The sequence below is a fragment of the Nyctereutes procyonoides genome, unplaced genomic scaffold (genome assembly GCF_905146905.1).
Source record: "Nyctereutes procyonoides isolate TBG_1078 unplaced genomic scaffold, NYPRO_anot_genome, whole genome shotgun sequence".
Classification (NCBI taxonomy): domain Eukaryota; kingdom Metazoa; phylum Chordata; class Mammalia; order Carnivora; family Canidae; genus Nyctereutes; species Nyctereutes procyonoides.
In genome coordinates this window covers 14,456,644-14,477,701 of record NW_026575044.1, presented here as the reverse complement: position 1 = coordinate 14,477,701, position 21,058 = coordinate 14,456,644, and the positions used below count along the sequence as shown (strand labels likewise).

General features: G+C 50.4%; 1 protein-coding gene across 3 annotated transcripts; it reads left to right on the top strand.

Moving 5' to 3' along the window:
- Window positions 1-117: 117 nt before the first annotated feature.
- PMF1 (polyamine modulated factor 1) lies at window positions 118-20,978 on the top strand. 3 transcript variants are annotated; one of them, XM_055323921.1, is made up of 5 exons: window positions 118-340; window positions 17,531-17,636; window positions 18,241-18,341; window positions 19,311-19,480; window positions 20,513-20,978. In XM_055323921.1, exons 1-5 carry the CDS (start codon window positions 180-182, stop codon window positions 20,560-20,562), a joined length of 588 nt encoding a protein of 195 aa, XP_055179896.1. In that variant the 5' UTR covers window positions 118-179; the 3' UTR covers window positions 20,563-20,978. The 3 variants fall into 3 exon arrangements, with proteins under 3 accessions (XP_055179896.1, XP_055179895.1, XP_055179894.1); XM_055323920.1 differs by having other exon boundaries at window positions 19,311-19,506; XM_055323919.1 differs by having other exon boundaries at window positions 19,311-19,558.
- Window positions 20,979-21,058: the final 80 nt, after the last annotated feature.

Here is a 21,058-nt window from a genome sequence, read left to right as displayed (position 1 = left end):
GCCCCCGCCCAAGTGGGACGTCGGCGCTGGCGCGCAGCTGCGTCCTCCCGCCCCTCGCGCGGCTCCGGGTTGGACACCCGCCACTGCCAACCGGAGGCGCCCACTGCCGGGGCCGACCAATCGGGGGCCTCGGTGGGCGGGGCGGCCGAGCCCGTTAGATTTGGCGGTCCGACTTCAACATGGCCACAGCGCGCGGCGTCCACGCAGACGGCGGTTGTGAGGAAAAGGGGCCTGAGGGGTCGTGTCCGGAGTCTGGGCCCCACAGCGCCACCATTCCGAGAGTGAAGCTCCTCGACACTCTGGTGGATACTTTTCTCCAGAAGCTCGTCGCCGCCGGGAGGTAAGGTCGAGGAAGCAAGGCGGGGTAGAGGGCGGGGCGGCGGTGGCGGCGGCCTGGTCACGTGGCCTCGCGCCGGGGCGCGACTGACCAGCGTCCCCCCCTGCAGTCACGTGGTCTCACGTGCGCCGCCAGGGGGCGGGGCCGGGAGTTCGGGTTCCTTAACTCCTGCTTGGCCCGCTGAACGCTGACGGTGGTCAGTGAGGTGGTGATGACGGTGCCCCTGCCCTGGGAGGTACGGGCGCGGAGGGCAGGGCGCGTGCGGGTCGTAGGCTGTCCGTGCGGGGCCTCCCGGGGAACCCCGTCGTCCCCCGCGATCGGAGCTGTCGCGGTGCGCCCCCCCGCCTACCCCGCGGACCCGCCGGACCCCGAGGCCCAACTATCCCCACCCCCACTCCGGACCTCAGTCTTGCCCCCGTCGGCTGCTGGGGAGAAACTCCTGCTGTCTCCGCCCTCATCCCCCGCCGCGCATCAGTCCCGCACACACCCTGCGGCTGGTCCGCTCCGCACACGGTGGGCGCGGAGCTGGTTTCTGGGGGGGGTGGGGGGGTGGAGACGGGCAGGGAACAGTAGGCACCAGCTTGATGAGATAACGAACAGGTGATGGGTGAGGACAACGCTGGAAGGAGCCCGCTGAGCAAGTGACCCTGAGCGGACACTGAAGGATGAGGAAGGCTAGGCAAAGCACACGGCTTGTGCAAAGGCCCTGAGGTGCTCAGGCCTGCTGGGGGCGGGGGGAGGCGGGCACAGACATCCAGGTGGCAGCTTTTTCGTGCAGGACCTAGTTTCTAGAGTAATGAGTTTTATAATTTGTAATTGTTTTTGTGGACTCATCATAAGACACCATCAACGTGTATCTAGCCAGGAACCCCCCCCCTTGTTTTATGTATTTTTTTTTAACTCCTTCTACTCATTCTCGTCTTCATTTCTTCTCTCCATAGGCCCCACTTTCTATTGGCTCTATGTTCTCCATTTGCTCATGTGCAGTTATTTATTGACCATCCACACTGCCCCAGGCTATATTCTAGGAGCTGGAGATAAAGCAGTGATCAAGAGGCAAGAAAGGTCCCTGCTCTCATGCAGTAGGTCTGCTAGTGCCATAAAGAAAAATAAATCAGGAGAAAGAAATAGAGCAGTGGGATGGGGGGGGGGGTTCTGCTTAGCATGGGTGCAAGGAAGTGACGTTTCAGTATGTTTGCATCCTTGTAAACTATGTGTTTTAAGTTTATGTGAATAATTGAGCTACATAGGACTTTTCACTCAACACCATTTTTTTAAAGATCTAACCATGTACTCTAAGTTCATGTGGTTCAGGGCTTCGCAGGCTGCTTTTCATTCCATGACATGCATCCAGCTCCTGCCTGTCTCCTGTCACAGACCCCTGGTTGCCTCCAGGCCCCTCCTCCACAAGTCATGCCTAGTGAATGTCCCTGTCCCTGCCTTTGTCCCAGGGCTAGCATTTCTGGAGGTAGATAATGGAGAGTAGCCTCTGCATTCTGGAGCTTGCACCTGTCGGTACCTTGTCAGATTACTCTCCAGAAGAACTGTTCTATCCCCTGCATCCTCACCAGTCCCAGGCATCCACCATTCCAACCCCTGCTGCTCTGAAGGTGTAGAAATGGCTGTCCTGCCAGATTATAATCCACACACCTCTGCTTTGGGCATTTCCTCTTGTCAGTTGTGGGGCTTCCTTTTCTGCCACTGGCCTACTCTTTGCCTCCAGCTATTTTTTTTTCCAGACTTGCTTTCTTTCTCTCTTCCTTTCTTTTTATTTATTTATTCGTTTATGTATGTATGTATTTATTTATTAATTAGCTAGAGAGCACAAGCAGGCAGAGGGGCAGAGGCAGAGTGAGAAGCAGACTCTCTGCTGAGCAGGGAACCCCGACGTGGGGCTGGAGCCTGACGTGGGGCTAGATCCCAGGACCCTGGGATTATGACCTGAGCTGAAGGCAGACACTTTACCAACTGAGCCACCCAGGTGCCCCTCATTTTCCTTTTTAATTAGGGTTTTTATTTTGTTGATTTGCACGAATCCCTGATACACTCAAGAAATCAATCCCTTGTGAATTTTATCTTTTTAATTAAAGTTTACTTTTAAAAAATATTTTATTTATTTATTCATGAGAAACAGAGAGAGAGAGAGAGAGAGGCGCAGAGACACAGGCAGAGGGAGAAGCAGGCTCCATGCAGGGAGCCAGATGTGGGACTTGATCCCCGGTCTCCAGGATCAGGTCCTGGATTGAAGGTGGCGCTAAACCGCTGAGCCCCCCCCCCTCCCGCGGCTGCCCTTTTTTTTTTTTTAAAGATTTTATTTATTTATTCATGAGAGATACAGAGAGAGAGAGGCAGAGACACAGGCAGAGGGAGAAGCAGGCTCCATGCAAAAAGCCCAATGCAGGACTTGATCCTGGGACTCCAGGATCACTCCCTGAGCCGAACGCAGGCACCCAACCACTGAGCCACCCAGGCGTCCCATAATTAAAGTTTCTCATTGTAATTCCAGTACAGTTAACATAACATGTTACATTAATTTCAGGTGTATAGTGTAGGGATCTGCATTGCTCAGTATTCATCGCCTGTTTCCCTGTCCCCCACTGCCCTTCCCTCTGGTGACCTCTCTAGAGTGACCCTTGTCAGTGTTAGACTGAAAAAAGAAAGATCTTCCTGTATTAGGTGTTAATTTTGTCTATCATGTCTTTTGAGGAACAGAATCTTCAGTTAATAAACAGGTTTGTGGGACGCCTGGGTGGCTCAGCGGTTAGGCGCCTGCCTTTCGGCTCAGGGTGTGATTCTGGGATCCAGAATCAAGGCCTACATTGGGCTTCCTGTGTGGAGCCTGCTTCTCTTTATGTCTCTGCATCTCTCAGTCTGTCTGTCTCATGAGTAAATAAATAAATCTTAAAAAAAATAAAATGGAAAAAGGGGAAATAAAAAAAATTAAATTTAAATAAAAATTTAAAGCATTTTGAAAAGTTAGAACACAACAAAGGAGACAGAACTTTAGGAAGAAGGCACAATGACATCACTCTCCTTACTAACTGCAAGTCCTTCATGACAATATGGGTGAATCTCACAAAGGCAATTTTTATTTGTTAGTTTCTTTTTAAAGATTTTATTTATTTATTCATGAGAGACAGAGAGGCAGAGACACAAAGAGCCTGATGTGGAACTCGATCCCAGGTCTCCAGGATCACGCCCTGGGCTGAAGGCAGTGGTAAACTGCTGAGCCACCCGGGCTGCCTTCACAAAGGCAATGTTGAGGAAAACAAGCCAGACATAAAAAATTACAAACCACAGAATTCCATTTAATAAAGTGGGAAAAAAAACAACAGGCAATACTAATGTATAGTTAGTAGAAGTCAGGAAAGTGGTTATGCTTTCAGTGGAAGGTAAAGATGAGGAGGGGAGATATGAGCACTTCCTGGGGTTCTTGATCTGGGTGCTGGTTACATGGGTGTGCTCATTGTTGAAAATGGTTATCGAGCTGAACATTTATGATTTGTGAACTTTGAAGGAGGTTATTATACTTTAGTAAGAGTAGGGTAAGAATGCTAGAGAATTATCTTACAAAAAGCAATAGTTTCTCTAAGTCTTCAGTAACGAATTTTAAAAGAAAATAGAATATTCACAATAGTAACAAAAACTATGAAGTGTACTAGGTAGTAACCTAGTAAAGAACGGATGAGTTCTTTAAAGAACTTTAAAATTTTACGGAAAAACATAAAAGACAATCTGACTAAATAAATGTATCACATTTGTGGCTGGATGGTGTCATTGCAGAGATGCCTGCGGTCCCCAAACTGATCTACAAATTCAGTACAATCCCAACCAAATTGCAGCTGAATGTTTTTGAGGAACCAGAAGAATTCACTCTGAAGTTTACAAGGAAAAATCAAGGTCCCCAAATAGCTGTGCTAATCTTAAAGAGGAGAAAGGAGAGGGACTCTTGGGTTTCCAACAGAGGCATGGCATTAAGAACGTGTGTGAGGGATCCCTGGGTGGCGCAGCGGTTTGGCGCCTGTCTTTGGCCCGGGGCGCGATCCTGGAGACCCGGGATCAAATCCCACATCGGGCTCCCGGTGCATGGAGCCTGCTTCTCCCTCTGCCTGTGTCTCTGCCTCTCTCTCTGTGACTATCATAAGTAAATTAAAAAAAAAAAAAAAAAGAACGTGTGTGAATAGACAAGCAAAAGGATGGGCAAGCAGATCAGGGGGCAGAGAAGGGACGAGTCACAGGAGATGGAGGACCCTGCCATATGATAAAGGACACCCCAAAATGAAGTACGGATGGATGAACTTAGTTGACAATGATGGGCAAACTAGAAAAATAGGACCGGCAAGACAGCCTTTATAAACAAGGACCCAAGGGACACCTGTCCCAAGATTCAGGATCCAGTCCTTCATCCGGCTCCCTAGAGGGAGCCTGCTTCTCTATGCCTATGTCTCTGCCTCTCTCTCTGTGTCTCTCATGAATAAATAAAATCTTCAAAACAAAACAAGGACCCAAAAGTACAACCATAAGGTGAAAAAAAAGTAATTTCATGAAAATTAAGGATTTTTAAAAGATAAATTGATTAGGCATTGCCTCACAATTTATTCTGGCTAAGAGGTGTGGAGTTAGGCTGAGAAAAGGAGGAGCTGTAGTTTGTGAGGGGCCTGGGATAACTGCATTTCTCTTTGTGCTTTATCCTTTTGGGATAAAGTAAACAAAACCGGTGTCTTGTTTTTGTTTTGTTTTTAAGATTTAAAATTAAAAAATAAAATAAAAATAAAATTTTTTTCAAGTAATCTCTACACCCAACTGGGACTTGACAGGCCTCCCAAGAGGGAGGCTGACTTGGGACTTGATTCTAGGACCCTGGGATCATGATCTGAGCTGAAGGCAGACAATCACCTGAGCCACCCAGGCACCCCACCCCATTTATTTATTTATTTATTTATTTATTTATTTATTTATTTATTTATTTATTATTTAATTTATGATAGTCACACAGAGAGAGAGAGAGGCAGAGACACAGGCAGAGGGAGAAGCAGCCTCCATGTACCGGGAGCCCGACGTGGGATTCGATCCTGGGCCTCCAGGATCGCGCCCTGGGCCAAAGGCAAGCGCCAAAGCGCTGCGCCACCCAGGGTTCCCCCATTTATTTATTTTTACATTTTTTTTAGTTTTAAATAATCTCTACACCTAATGTGGGGTTTGAACCCACAACCCTGATATCAGATTGTGTGCTTCACCAACTGAGCCAGCCAAATGCTCCATGTTTTGTTTTGTTCATTTCTTTTTTTTTTATAAATAAATCTCAGTATCTATGAGAATTTATTTTTATTTTTTTAATATTTTTTAAAGATTTTATTTATTCATTCATGAGAGACACAGGCAGAGGAAGAAGCAGGCTCCATGCAGGGAGCCTGATGTGGGGCTCGATCCCGGGACTCCAGGATCATGCCCTGGGTGGAAGGCAGGCGCTAACCACTGAGCCACCGAGGGATCCCTGTTTTGCTCATTTCTGAAGTGGGCTGTCTTTTTACTGTTAACTTTAAGAGTTCTAATTTTGAGAAGTCCAATTTAAATTATTTACTTGGGCAGCCCCGGTGGCGCAGTGGTTTAGCGCCGCCTGCAGCCAGGGGCGTGATCCTGGAGACCCTGGATCAAGTCCCACATTGGGCTCCCTGCGTGGAGCCTGCTTCTCCCTCTGCCTGTGTCTCTGCGCCCCTCTCTCTCTCTCTCTCTCTGTCTCTATGAATAAATAAGTAAATCTCTTAACTCTTAAAATAAAATAAATAATAATAAAAAGCCCACCAAACCCAGGTTCAGGGGTTACAAAAAAAAAAATCAAGAATTTTTTCTTTGGTTGGTGGTGGTTTAGCATCATGAGAGAGACCACTGTCTGATTCAAGGTCACAGAGATTTACACCTGTGTTTTCTTCTAATGAGTTTTATAGTTTTTGCTCTTCTGTTTTAGGCATTTGATCCTCTTTTTTTTTTTAAGATTTTATTTATTCATGAGAGACACAGAGAGGGAGAGAAGCAGAGACACAGGCAGAGGGAGAAGTAGGCCCCATGCAAGGAGCCGGATGTGGGACTCTATCCCGGTCTCCAGGATCACATCCTGGGCCAAAGGCAGGCGCCAAACCGCTGAGCCACACAGGGATCCCGGCATTTGATCCATTTTGAGTTAGTTTCTGTGTATGGTATGAGAAAGGTGTCCAACTCCATTCTTTCACATGTGGACATAGTCATTTAATTCTGTGTCTTTTGTAAATTTGCTTATGATTTCTTCTTTGACCAGTGATTATTTACTAGTATGTTATTTGGTTTCCAGGCATATAGTTTTTTAAAAGTTATTCTTCTGTTGTGATTTCTAAATTTATTGCATCATGATTAGATAACATGGTCTGTATGACACTGATTTTGGACGGGGGGAGGCTTTTGGCACTTTGACATCATTTGGCCAAATATGTGGGCAATTTTTGTGAATATTCCGTGTGTGGAACATTCAAATGAATGTTCCACTTAAAAAAATGTGCAGTTTCTATTTCTTGGGTATAAATTTATGTACTTGTCAGTTCGAACTTTTCAATTTTATTAAAATCTTTATGCTTATTTAAAAAATCTTTTGGTTGAGCCATCCATTTCTTTTTTTTTTATTTTTAAATTTTCAAAAAGATTTTATTTATTCATGAGAGACCCAGAGAGAGAGAGGCAGAGACACAGGCAGAGAGAGAAGCAGGCTCCATGCAGGGAGCCCAATGCAGGACTCGATCCCAGGACCCCAGGATCATGCCCCTGGCCGAAGGCAGGTGCTCTCAGGCACTGAACCACACAGGCATCCCCCATCCATTTCTTTTTAAAGTCACATTTTTTGTTTTAAGTTTTTTATTTATTTTTAGTCATGTCTGCTCCCAACATAGGGCTTGAACTCAGGACCCAGAGATCAAGAGACACACTACCAACTGAGCGGGCCAGGCATCCCCCTGATGTTTCCTTAAGTCATGACTGATCTTTTTTTTTTTTCCTCCATGTTTGAGAGATGTCTCTCCACCAGTTTAAAAATACTTATTTATTTATTTGTAATGCTCTGAATATAATGACTTCAAAGGTACTCCACTGTGCAGAGGAATAGATTATTGGCAGGACTGTCTTAAGGTCTTTCTAGAGGTCTAGCCTGGTTCTTTTTGAGACTCTAAATCACATTATGTCAGTGTCTTTAAAAAGCCTCCAGTAGGGGATCCCTGGGTGGTGCAGTGGTTTAGCGCCTGCCTTTGGCCCAGGGCGCTATCCTGGAGATCCGGGATCGAATCCCACATCGGGCTTCCGGTGCATGGAGCCTGCTTCTCCCTCTGCCTGTGTCTCTGCCTCTCTCTCTCTCTGTGTGACTATCATAAATAAATAAAAATAAAAATAAATTAAAAAAAAAAAGCCTCCAGTAATAGCACCTAGGTGACTCAATGGGTGAAGCCCTTGACTTCTGTTCAGGTCTTAATCCTGGGGTCCTGGGATTAAGCCCCTTGTCAGGCTCCCTGCTTAGTGGGGAGTCTGCTTCTCCTTTTCCCTCTGTGTCTCCCCTGACTCTGTTTCTCTCTCAAATGAATGAAGTCTTTAAAAATGGAAAAAAAAAGCATGCAGTATCTTGACTGGAGTACACATGTGATAATACTACGAAGACGTCCACACAGAGGTACGTGGATAGCCGGTGAAATCTGAATGAGCTCTGTGGATCATATGGTGTTGGATATCGTACTATAGTTGTACAAAATGTTAACATTGTGGAGGGTTGGGACGCCTGGACGTCTGCCTTCGGCTCAGGCCATGATCATGGAGTCCCAGGGTCGAGTCCCACATCGGGCTCTCTACATGGAGACTGCTTCTCCCTCTGCCTATGTCTCTGCCTCTCTCTCTGTGTCTCTCATGAATAAGTAAATAAAATCTTTAAAAAAAAATCTTTTTATAGGACAACGTTCAGTGGGAAATAATTGAAATATAATTGAAAAATACCCAACATGTCCAACATTTGAAGAATGATGGTGGTTACCCAAGTATAGTAACTCGGACTAATAAAATACTCTGCTGGTATTTAAAATTCCAGTATTTTAAATAATGCCAAGTCATGGGAAAATGTGATCATGTGTGTTAAATTTTAAAATCAGATTATGGAGGGAAGCATCCACATCCCACATGAATATGATTTTTTTTTAAGATTTTATTTATTCAGGGATCCCTGGGTGGCGCAGCGGTTTGGCGCCTGCCTTTGGCCCAGGGCGCGATCCTGGAGACCCGGGATCGAATCCCACGTCGGGCTCCCGGTGCATGGAGCCTGCTTCTCCCTCTGCCTGTGTCTCTGCCTCTCTCTCTCTCTCTCTCTCTCTCTCTCTCTCTGTATGACTATCGTAAATAAAAAAAAAAAAAGATTTTATTTATTCATAGAGACCCACAGAGAGAGAGAGAGAGAGGCAGAGACACAGGCAGAGGGAGAAGCAGGCTCCATGTAGGGAGCCCGACGTGGGACACAATCCCGGGTCTCCAGGATCACACCCTGGGCTACAGGCGGTGCTAAACCGCTGTGCCACCGGGGCTGCCCTGATTTTTATCTAATTGTGTTAAAATTTCAGTTGACTAGGGGTGCCGAGCTGGCTCAGTGGGTGTAGTGTGCAACTCTTGGTCTTGGGATTATAGGTTCAAGCCCAGCATTGGGTATAGATTCCTTTAAAAAATATAATTGCAGGGATCCCTGGGTGGCGCAGCGGTTTGGTGCCTGCCTTTGGCCCAGGGCGCGATCCTGGAGACCTGGGATCGGATCCCACGTCGGGCTCCCGGTGCATGGAGCCTGCTTCTCCCTCTGCCTATGTCTCTGCTTCTCTCTCTCTCTCTCTCTCTCTCTCTCTCTATCATATATAAATAAATAAATATATATAATTGCAGTTGATTAGTTGACATGTACATTTTATAGTCATTTAAAAATGACAATTATTAGTTTGGGATTTTTTTTAAGCCATTCTACTTTTTAAAAAAAGATTATTTATTTATTCATGAGAGACCCAGAGAGAGAGGCAGAGACACAGGCAGAGGGAGAAGCAGGCTCCATGCAGGGAGTCTGATGTGGGACTTGATCCTGGGGAGCCCTGGGCTGAAGGCAGGCGTTAAACCGCTGAGCCACCCAGGTGTCTGAAGCCATTCTATTTTTTAAAGTTCTGAAGTGTTCTTCCTGACCCTGAAAAGCTTGTCAGCTGAGAGTCCTGTGCCTAACTGTGTGGAAGGGGCCACAGTGGTGGTACAGACAGGAGCACCTGGGGGGCGGAGGGCCAGGGACTCCAGGGCTCCCAACTTGTGGGTGGTGGCTGGGTGGAGGGTCGTGCCATCTGTCTGGGGTTGAGGAGAGAAACAGGTCTGGGCTTAGAAAGCTATTTGGACAGGTTCGGGCTTCTCTGCACCTTTGCTCCCTCCTCCCAGGGATGGCCAGGCCCAGTCCGAGTTCTGCTTGCACTCTTCAGCTCCTTCCCTAGCTTGCCCAGCAACTCCACAGAGCCTCTTCCTGGTAGGAGCCCGGCTGGGAGCCAGGCTGGGCCACAGTGGCCCGTCTGTGAGCCTGGCCCCTCCTGCCCCCGCCTGTCTTCTCCCCTTCTGAGCCTACCATAAATGTCATCACGCCCCTCAGGCTGCATCCCTGCACCCTGCCCCTCGCCCCCTGTGCCTGGCAGTGAGAATGGCACCTAGTACCTGGTCTGTGGAGAACACCGAGAGCTCCCAGATGAGTTCCTGCCTCTGTGGTCCTGGCTGAGAGCCACCCAGGGGCACGTCCTCCCTTGCTGTCACTCCCCTTAGTCCAGGGTCGTGGCCACAGCTCTCTTCCTTCCAGGTGCTAGGTGCCCATCTCCAGTTTCTGTCTCAGCGTGAAGCAGTTTGCCACCATTCCCTTGAAACTTCTCCTTTCAAGATCATTAATCACGCTGTTGCTACTTACCGTGGATGTTTTGTTAGCCTACTCACTCTCCTTGTAGCCTTTGATGCTGCTGTCCATATCTCTGTCCTGGCCGTTTGACCCTCAGCTTCCCACACCAGCCTCTGCCACTTTCCCTTCTTGGGCTCTTCCTCCTCTCCTCATCCTTGACTGAGAGCCCTGGTTTTTCCTCACATTCCTCCACATGTGAGCGAGCACATGCCGGGTGATGTCTGGCTGCCCTTGGGCTCCCCTGAGTCCCTTCAGCTGGGCTCCCGAGTTCCCGAGTTCCCATGCTCTGGCCTCAGTGAGACCTCCTTTCCTAGGTCAAGAGCTTCCCTGCCTCAGGGCATTTGCAGTTGAGGTTTGTTCCACCAAGAACGGTTTCCTCTGTCTCTTCCTGAGTTTCTGTAAAGCTACCTTCCTCCCCTGGTTAGTCGTTATCACGACACTTCTGACTGTGCACAGTTCTGTTATCTGTCCCACTCAAGCCACCCCCGAGGTCCCAAGGACAGGATCTGGCTGGTTTCATGTACCACTCTCCCCACTTTGCTTATCGAGCAGCCCAGCATTCTTGACATGCAGTAGATAGTTAGGGCTGTGAGGATCCCAAGCTGCATTGATCTGCCAAGCTTCCGGCTCCTGCAGTCTACCACTGGACTCTCTTGGTGTCCCCAGGACCATCGAGCTCAGCAAGGTGGGGACAAGGGCTGCTCCCTCCATGGTCTCTAACGTGGTTGAAGAGCCCAGCGAGTGCTCATTCCCTAGGCCAGAGGTTGAGGAGTGCTCACCCATCCCTTGCACCATCAGATACAGAGCCCTGTTGAAGCAGTTCATGCTCAGCCTCCCCTTCCTGGCCCTCCAACCTCAGCTTCGTCCCCTCCCTTACTGCTCACATTGGAGCATGGCCTTCTGGTTACAGGGGTTCATTGGCTCAGGGTTGCTTCCAGAATCAGCTCAGCACACAAGGCCATTCACTCCTTGGCCCTGCCCTCATCTCTACAGCCGTGGTTAGGGCTGTGGGTGTCTAACATGTGCACACTTGCATGCAGGTGGAAGCACACAGGTGCCCATGAGGTCTTCTGCAGTGACCTTCTCTCCCCACTTGCTGCTTCTCCTTGCTAGGACCTCCTTCCCTCTGTGTGTGTAAACAGGAACTTGCAGCTGGTTTCACACAGAAAGGGCTCGACAAATGTATATGAAAATTCCCACTGGCCACTGATACACCTCTGATGCCTGAGGCTCCAGGCAGCTGGGGTCCTTGACAAGTGATGTGTGAGTCCTGTATATCATAGGGAAAGCTCCCACCTCCATCTGGTGACCAAGGACCTGACCACACAGAGTAGGTCACTCTTCCTCCACCCAGACCTTACTGCTTGGTCCTCATGCCATCTGGAGCAGCCTCCCATAGGCCCTGGGTGCCACTGCTCATCTTCACCATAGTCCATCCAGCCACTGTCACCTGGGAACACACTGCCACTCCTTGGGTGGCCTCTGATGGGCGATTTCAGACCCCAGCGATCCCAGCTCTTTTCAAGAGACCTAATAAATCCCTGTCTGCCCCACCAAAAAAAAAGTTATTGAGAGACCACATTCACATAATTTTTATTACAGTATGTTGTTATATTTTATAGAACAATCATTTTTTACAGTGTTCATCTTTTATGGTGCCTAGTGTATAAATTAAGCTTTATCATAAGTATATAAGCGTTTATGTACAGGAAAAAGCATAGTTCTATCCAGTTTCAGGCATCTACAGGAGGTCTTGGAATGCATCCCTTGTGGATAAGGGAGACCAATCTACACATATCTGGATTGATTTTTTTTTTTTTTTTATCTTTGTGCTAATATTTGTCAAATCAGAAGTCTTTTTTCAGGGCAGCCCGGGTGGCTCAGTGGTTTAGCACCACCTTCAGCCCAGGGCGTGATCCTGGAGACCCAGGTTTGAGTCCCATGTCGGGTTCCCTGCGTGGAGCCTGCTTCTCCCTCTGCCTGTGTGTCTGCCTCTCTCTCTCTCTGTCTCTCATGAATAAATAAATAAAACCTTTGGGAAAAAAAGTCTTTTTCAGAAAAAGCATCTCAATTTCAGATTCTCACTATTAAGTTTCTAGTAGTTTCCAAAGAATCCAAGCAATAAAAGGTTAAGTTAGTCCGGGGGGCCTAAAAATCTAAAGACCTAATGAAGATTAATTTTTTTAAAAAATAAGATTTAGGGCAGCCCGGGTGGCTCAGCAGTTTAGCTCTGCCTTCAGCTCAGGGCATGATCCTGAAGACCCTGGATTGAGTCCTACGTCGGGTTCCCTGCATGGGGCATGCTTCTCCCTCTGCCTGTGTCTCTACCTCTCTCTCTCTCTCTCTCTCTCTCTCCCTGTCTCTCTCATGAATAAATAAATAAAATTTTTAAAAAAATAAAAAATAAGATTTAAAAAATAAAAATAAAAAATAAGATTTTATTCATTTGAGAGAGAGTGCGTGCATGGGGGTGGGGAGGGGCAGAGGGAGAGGCAGGCTCCCTGCTGAGCAAGGAGCCCAACACAGGGGACCTGGAGATCATGACCCAGGCAGAAGGCAGACACTTAACTAAGCCACTCAGGTGCCCCTAATGAAGATTAATTTTTAAAAGATAACTTTTGCTACAGTTGTCTTCATAAATCACAGACTTGTGCTGTCATCTAGGAGCATTTCTCCTTTTGGCTTCCTGTCTCTTTGTCAGGCCTGGGGCTGCCCAGTGGACCCTGGACTGAGAAGGCAGCAGGAAGGAGCTGATGGAGAAGCACCTCAGGGCTGCCGTCCAGGCGGTGGAGAGGTGCGGTGGGGAGGTGCAGAGTGCAGGGATAACACCCCTATCCCTGGGCTGGGACCGAGGCGTCCTCTGGGGGCAGTCCGTGAAGGGGCTTAGCAAGCCGCAAGGACCAGCTTCTGTTAGGCCATGTGGCCGGCCAGGTGCGCAGGCAGAGCCATCTGCAGGCACAAACCCCCAGGCTGACCCCAGGGGCTTGATGCTGTGCCTCGGTATTTTGAAATTTTTAAGTTAAACTTATGTGATAACTCAGTTTGCAGTGAGCTTTTAGTACAATTACTGAAATGCTTTTTTTTTTTTTAAGATTTTATTTATTTATTTATTCATGAGGGTGAGGGGCAGAGACACAGGCAGAGGGAGAAGCAGGCTCCATGCAGGGAGCCCAACAGGTCCCGGGTCTCCAGGATCACGCCCCGGGCTGAAGGCGGCGCTAAACCACTGAGCCACCCGGGCTGCCCTGAAATGCTTCTTCAGTGAGTTCAGACCATGCAGGTGTCTCAGATACTGTGTAGGGAGGATTTAAGAGCCAGGTGCCTGGCATCACAATCCTAGCAGGTGACTCTAGATCTCAGGGTGGTGACCTCGAGCACCACATGGGATGTACAGATTACTAAAAATAATTAAGTTCAAAAAAAGAGTGTGAAGAGGGGGCCTCTGGGTGGCTCAGTCAGTGAAGCTTCTACCTTCAGCCCAGGTCACGATCTCAGGGTCCTGGGGTAGAGTCCCATGTCAGGCTCCCTGCTCAGAGGGGACCCTGCTTCTTCCTCTGCCCCCCTCCTGCTCATGGTCTATCTCGCTTTGTCAAATAAATAAAACATTTTTTTAAAAGAGTGGAGACAAACTAGATTAAAATCAGTTAACATGGTCATCTGTATTTTGAAATTCAGTAAATACATTTCAAACAGTGACCTTCAATTGATGATTTGGGGAGGCCACAACTTAGCCTTTTCTCTGTCGTGAGGCCAGTGGGTGCTTCCTGCCACTGGATTGGCTTCTGTGCATGCAGCTGCTACTAGGATGCTTTTACTAAGCATTTGTCTTGGGCAGGAGACACTTCTCGACTCTGGGAAGCCAAGTCAAGTGAAGTCACTGTTTGGCACTTCTGAGGGAGTGGTGAGGACTGTTTTTTTGAAATTAGTTATAATAATTGTAGTTAGCATGGAGCCTGTCAGTGTGCAAGGCACTATACTAAGTACTTTATGTATGTGGCCTCACAGTGACTTAGTGAGTCAGGGATCCATTTATTATCCCCACCTGACAGAGGCAGAACCTGAAGCTTATAAAGGTAAAGAAGTCAGAGATCATTCACCTGACAAGTGGTAGAGGTAGAATTTGAACCTCAGAGGGGATAGGCTGTGAGTCTGCAGAACCAGTGCATGTACCAATGTGTAGCTGGGTGACCCTTATGTACCCGTGGAAGGCCAAGGCCAGGGTACCATTCCAATAGAGAGCAAAAGGGGGCTTGGCAGGGAGGCCACTGGGGCTGCTCATGAGGGAGACTCCTCTGCCCAAGCAGGTGGGGAGGTGGCCGGGAGTAAGGTAGGGTCTCCTCAGGCCCAGCTGCTGGTCTGCAGCATGGCTTATGTGCTGCCACATCTAACAGTTCTGGGCACCCTGGAGGTCCCAGTGACTCTGCAGGTGGCCTCCCCGCCCACAGAGATATGAGAGTTTACATGAGAAGACAAAACTTGGCACAAGCCAGGGGGTGAGATGGCCCTGAATGGTTTCTAAAATGCATCACTTGTCCTACTTCTCCCTGAGAGTATTTTCTCAGATCATAAGGGCATTTAAACAGTTCCCAGGCCTGTGCCAGCTCTCAAGAAAGGAATTCCTGGCAGTGTGGAGGCGGGTAGGAGGAAGGTAGACAGAGGCATACGTGTCCTGCTGGAGGATGAATGGATCCTGGGTGTGTGGAGTCCAACAGGATGACCGTAGCTGATGCCATTCTGTGAAGAGTCCGTCGTAGGAGTTCCCATTCACAATGAAAAACTTTTCTTCCCTGTTTTTTTTTCTCTCTCTGAGATGGTGATGGATGTTAACTATACTTACTGTGATCATTCCACTGTATATGTGAGTCAAACCATCATACAATGAGGTATGGCAATTTTATCACAAGAAAACTGGAAAAAAAAAAAAAAAAAAGCAAGGATCCCTGTCCTGTCTTGCTGACATTGGCCTCCAGTCCGGCTGCCTTCTCTCCGTGCCCTCACGGCAGCCATTCACACTGTTCTGGGGGTCTGTGCAAATGGGCTTCGCTTTCACGGAGTCAGAGCTAAGTGGGGACACAGGAAGACTGCTGGCCCCAGGCCCCCTCACCACTGAGCCTGCTGCCTGAGTGCAGGAAGGGGGCCACTCACACCCTCCACTGGTGAGTGGGCTGGTTAGGAACAGGAACTCCAATGTCCCATCCAAGTCCATCTCAAGCCACAATTACCAGGTTTCAATTCCAGCCCTGCTTGGCTGGGCATCCTGTGTCTTTCCACATTCTTTGTGAAGCCACAGACTGCGTGGCGAGTGGCGCTAGCGGTACACAAGTTGCCTGAGTCCCCCACAAGGGCTGAAGGGTGCCCGTGATCTGTCCCTTGTACTGGTCACTGGTGCCAAGGTTTAACCCCCATGGTGTACCAGCATCCAGCCCTCCAAAAATAAAGCCCTGGGTTACTGCATTTGCCAGCTTCCAAAGTGTAAATGCCCAATACAGAGTTGGGGAAAGATGGGCAGCAGACACCTTTACAGAGTGTTTCCAGACAGATGATGTAAGCCACCTCCAGAGCAAGGAGAATGTGGTGGAAGGATTAGGATGTTGTGTGTTTTGAGTAGTTAGTACCATTGCTTTTTTTTTTTTTAATTTTTTATTTTTTTTAATTTTATTTATTTATGATAGGCACACAGTGAGAGAGAGAGAGAGAGAGAGAGAGAGAGAGAGAGGCAGAGACATAGGCAGAGGGAGAAGCAGGCTCCATGCACCGGGATGCCTGATGTGGGATTCGATCCCGGGTCTCCAGGATTGCGCCCTGGGCCAAAGGCAGGCACTAAACCGCTGCGCCACCCAGGGATCCCAGTACCATTGCTTTTAATATGATTTACTGCTAGATTATGTAATTTGGTATCCGGTGCTGGCTGTGGTGAACAGCAGGCTCACAGACTCTGTGAAAGTGGAGAAGGTGTCCCTTGCAAGCCCCTGTGTGCTCTCAACTTGTCACAGACATGGTGTAGGGGCAAGAACTGGGTGGGGAGGTCGAGCCATGAGAAAGGAAGGACCAGCGGTGATTCCCCGAGGGGGGTGGGGGTTGTGCACGGGCTTCCAGGGACCTAGTCCCCCATTTGTCCAGCAGCCAACCAGCCTGGCCACACAACTGAGGAGCGTTGGGTCCCACAGCCAAGCATAGATGTGGGCTTTTGTGTGCTTGGGGACTCCCTGGCTCCGACATTTCATGTAGGTCACTTGAACATTGCTTTATCAGAGGCTTTCACTGAACACCCCACATGCCAGCTTAAAGGCTGTCCCTGTAACCCTTGCCTTTAAAGCACCTCCACAAGTGGCCATCTCCTTGTTCACATGGTTGTGTCTGCTGGTCTCTCTCTACTGGGAACTCCAGGAGGGCCACGCAGCCTCCCAGAATACCCAGGACCTGCTTGGCAGCCAGCACAAAACCTTGGCAGAAGGTGAAGAGATGAGAAAGGGAGTGGGGAGAGAAAAAGCAAGAGACTGCTTTACCTTCTTTGAATTTCTTTGTCCAAGGGCGTGAGCCATTGGGAGTGTCCTGGGTACCCTCTGATCTTTCCAGCTCCAAGGATGGATCAGGGAGGCCCTCTCCACTGCCAGGCACAGAGGCAGGATTTTAAATGGTGTGAACAGTGAAAGGCATCCATGACTTCACTGACCAGCAGCCCCAATGTGGAATGGCTCTGGTTTGGGGTTTTCAGCAGCTTGATGACATCCTCAGAGACCACAGTTCTCTTCCAGTCACCAACTTAGGGTATAAACTCTGCCCTCAGGCCAGGGCCCCCATAGTGGCTGGGAGCTGGAGGTGTCACCTCCAGCACGTGTAGTCACATCCTACAGAAAGGGTGCCTGTTCCTTCCCCATGTGGCTCCTTTGAGGAGGAGGGACTCCTGTCCCAGGGGCCACACATCCTTTCCTAATCTAGCCCAGCAGAGAGACTGGGATGACCATTTTCTCAGGGACCTCAGTCCACACTGGCAGCAGCATCACCTGGGAGCTGGTTGGACACTGAGGGAGTGGCCCACAAAGAGTCACCCTCCTGGTGACTTGATGCACCGTGGTGGGACTGGGGGCAGGTGGGGCTGATCGGAGCTTTACCCACAGCCTTTACCCAGGGCCATGAACTTGACCAGGCCCTGAGCTCTGAGGGGGAGGTAGGGGTGGCCCAGTGGGTGCAGCAGGCTGGCTGTACACTTGACCCTCCACCTTGCTGTCTCTCCTTTCTGCCAGCTACCAGAGATTCACCGACTGTTACAAGCGCCTCTACCAGCTGCAGCCTGAGATGACACAGAGAATCTATGACAAGTTCATCACTCAGTTGCAGACGTCTGTCCAGGTGAGTGGCAAGGAGCACAGCAGGTAGTGGCAGCTTGGGCTCCTCTGGGCACCCCCAGGGCTCAGAGCAGTGGCTGTTGCCCCTTGCCATGGACAGGCACCGTGCATGCCCCTGCCCTCATGCCCTGGTGCCGTGCATATGTGCTAGGAGGCCTTCTACCCCACAGGCCCTGGCTCCTCTCCCCACCTCCGGCGCCTGGTATAGCGCCTGGCTCGGAGGAGGTGCTTCACAACATGGTGCTCTGTGGACCTGCGTACAACTGGAGTCCAAGCTTGAGTGGGACGGATCGGATCTGTGCAGAGGGTCTCATGGCCGAGCCCCCACACTGCAAGATGGGCCTGGGCAGCAGCATGATGGGTCTGGGGCCACAGAATAGGTGCACCAGGCCTGGGACTGCAGCACCCTAAGGCAACGGGCAGGCTGTGAACTGTTTTCTACTTTTATTTCCTGTTCTTAATTATTAAAGTTACACGGAGAGAAGTCAGAATGTTGGTACAAAGACACAGAAATTAGCCAAAATCTCACTGAGTCCTGTCGGCAGTGGGACGTACTTTCACTGCAGGCTTGTCTTGTGTCATTAGCGCTCTTACCACTTTCTTTCCAGGAGGAAATCTCAGAAATCAAAGCAGAAGGGAACCTGGAAGCAGTGTTGAACACCTTGGACAGGATCGTGGAAGAAGGCAAAGACCACACGGAGCTGGCCTGGTGAGAAGGGCACTTGGAGCTGGCTCCGGCCCCTGGAGGCTCCTGCGGGAGACCGCCGCTGACCTCCAGGGTGCAGCCAGCCTATGGTCTCCTCTGGGTAAGGAGAGCCCCAGAGCAGACGCATGTTATCGAGGGCTTGGGGCAGATGGAGGGATGCCGTGCCATCCTTGCCGGGGGCTCCTTTCAGGCCCCACCTGGCTGTAGCAGAGAGGGTGGGCAGGAGGCGGAAGGGTGGATTTGCCGTCTTCTGTTGGATCAGCCTAGGCATCTGGTCTTTATTCACTCATCCACATAACAATATTTGGGGAACATGCAGCAGTGAACAAGTCCTGCTCCCCTGGAGCTGACATTCCTGCAGGCAACCTTGTGGCCTGGGGTGTCCTGTGCAGGATGGGGCCCCACCAGCTCCCTGTATGAACAGCATCAGACCAGAGCCAGGAAACACCTTCCTCATGCTTTCCAGTTCTTTTATGCTTTGTGATTTTAACACGTAAGAGAATTAAGTTTTATAACAGAAAAAGAATATTTTAAAGAACCTCTGGCGGATTTCACCTCACTGCCCTTCAGAACCAACCCGTCCCCTCACACAGCATTCAGCACCCCCATACTCTTGCTTCTTCATCTGCCGACCTTCCCACTTGCTGGGGCCTCTGCAGGTCCCCCACTCATCCAGTCCCACCCCACGCTCCAGCTCACTGGTCCCCAGGATGAGGCAGCAGCTGGAAGGTCGCCTCCTGCCCTGAAGTGTTAGATGTGGGGGTGCATGTGGCTGTGATGGGTTCAGACGTGGACTGAGAGGACAGGGAGAGGGGTTCCTGGGGGCCCAAGTTAAGGCTTCACAGGTTAGTCTATCAGCAGAGCAGGGGCCGTGGAAACCCATATAATGTGAGACTGCAGGCGGGAAGACCACTGCAGTATCACCCACACACCTCCCCCCCAACCCCTCCACTGGCCCATATGACTTCACAGGCGCCCTAGCGGGATCCCGGAAGAAGACGTGCGCAGTGCCATGGTGCCCTACTTCCTGCAGCAGCGGGACGCCTTACAGCGCCGTGTGCACAGGCAGGAGGCCGAAAACAGACAACTGGCAGAGGCTGTCCTGGCTGGGCGCCGGCAGGTGGAGGAGCTGCAGCAGCAAGGTCAGGCCCAGCAGCAGGCCTGGCAGGTGGGTGCCCTGGCAGGTGTTTTCCTGCTGCGGGCTGGCTCCTCCTGTCAGGGTTAGTACCCCGTGGCCCTGGGTTCTCTACACGACCACTTCCCAGGAACTTTAAGATGTATATGTGAGGGGGTGCCCAGGTGGCTCATTCGGTTGACAACTCTTGGTTTCAGCTCGGGTTGTGGTCTCCAGGTCAGCTCTGCACTTGGCGCAGTCTGCTTCAGATTTTCCCCCTCCCTCTGTCCCCGTATGCCCTCTCTCAGCAATCCAGGATTGCTGGTAGGGCTTGGGCAGCAGCACCAGTGTTGGGCTTGCTTCGTCATGCAGATGTCCAGCCTGTGTTTACTCATAACCACTAGGCAGCTGCCTTCCGGGAGCTGACTGTCCTGTTCCTCACGGGAGTGGGTCCCCATGCCTTGGAGCAGGGCCAGTGGCTTGCTCTTCACTCTTGTCTTCACCCCTCCCTGGCTCTGGGGTGCCCTGCTGGGTCCTCAGGCGAGATGCTGCCCCAGCAATGCCACTCTGTCTCTGTGAGGCCATGGGTCACTCTTCTGTTTGGGGGGGCTCGAAGCCTCTGCTCAGAGCTGCCCCTCACCCAATGTAGCTAGACCCCAGCCATGTGTGCAGTGGGTCGGCTGGATGAGCCAAGTACTGGGCCCCATGTGGGACCAGGAGGGCTCTGTCCTCCCCATGGCCCTCTCCCCAGTTGCAAGCTCACCTAACTCGAGAGTATCTTTGCTAGAAATCGCTGGTGGGAGGTCAGATGATCAGGGCATACTTTGGGGGTTCATATTCATGGTGGGCACTCTGGGGAGGCCCAGCCCCGGTGACTACAGCCCCCAGCCTGCCATAAACCCCTCTGGAGTAGAGGGGACCCTCCTGATAGGCCTTGGCCCTCACATGCCCTGCTGGGCCTTCCACGTCATCCTAGGGGAAGGAGGCCTGGGGTCAAGCAGAGTGGAGGGAGAGGGTTTGGATATTCTCATGTCTTGTTTGTTCCCTCCTGCCGCTGCAGGCCCTGCGCAGAGAACAGAAGGAGCTGGTGGGTGTGCTGGGGGAGCCTGAGTGAGGAGACGGTGGCCGGATCAGGAGCAGATGGTGGTCAAGGGCCTGGGGGAGCTGCCTCTCAGAACCACCGAGACAGTGCCCAGTCCTGAGTGGGGATGTAACTAGCTGGAGGATGAGGCCTGATCATCTCTCCTGACTTTGGGGCTCCCTTGGGGTCACACGCATACAGACATGACCTTCAGATCCTTGTTTTCTTATCCTTTTGAGGATGGTTGGCCATCTCCCATGCTGGGAACCAGGCAGCAGGCTTTCCATCATCTAGGCCAGGGCCCCGCCCTTGCCCACTCCAGAGCGCCCCGGTGCCTGGCTCAGGGAGTCTGTGTCTGGTCTGCACTGATTGCCCCCTTGCTGGCCAGCCTGAGGGCCCTTGCCATGTTCTCCCCACATCCGTAAATAAACTTCCTCCACTGTAATCTGTGAGGATGCTTCCTCTGGTGGGTCTCTCCCAGTCTCTTGGGCCCGGGCCCCCTTCCACCAGCGAGGCCTCAACCAC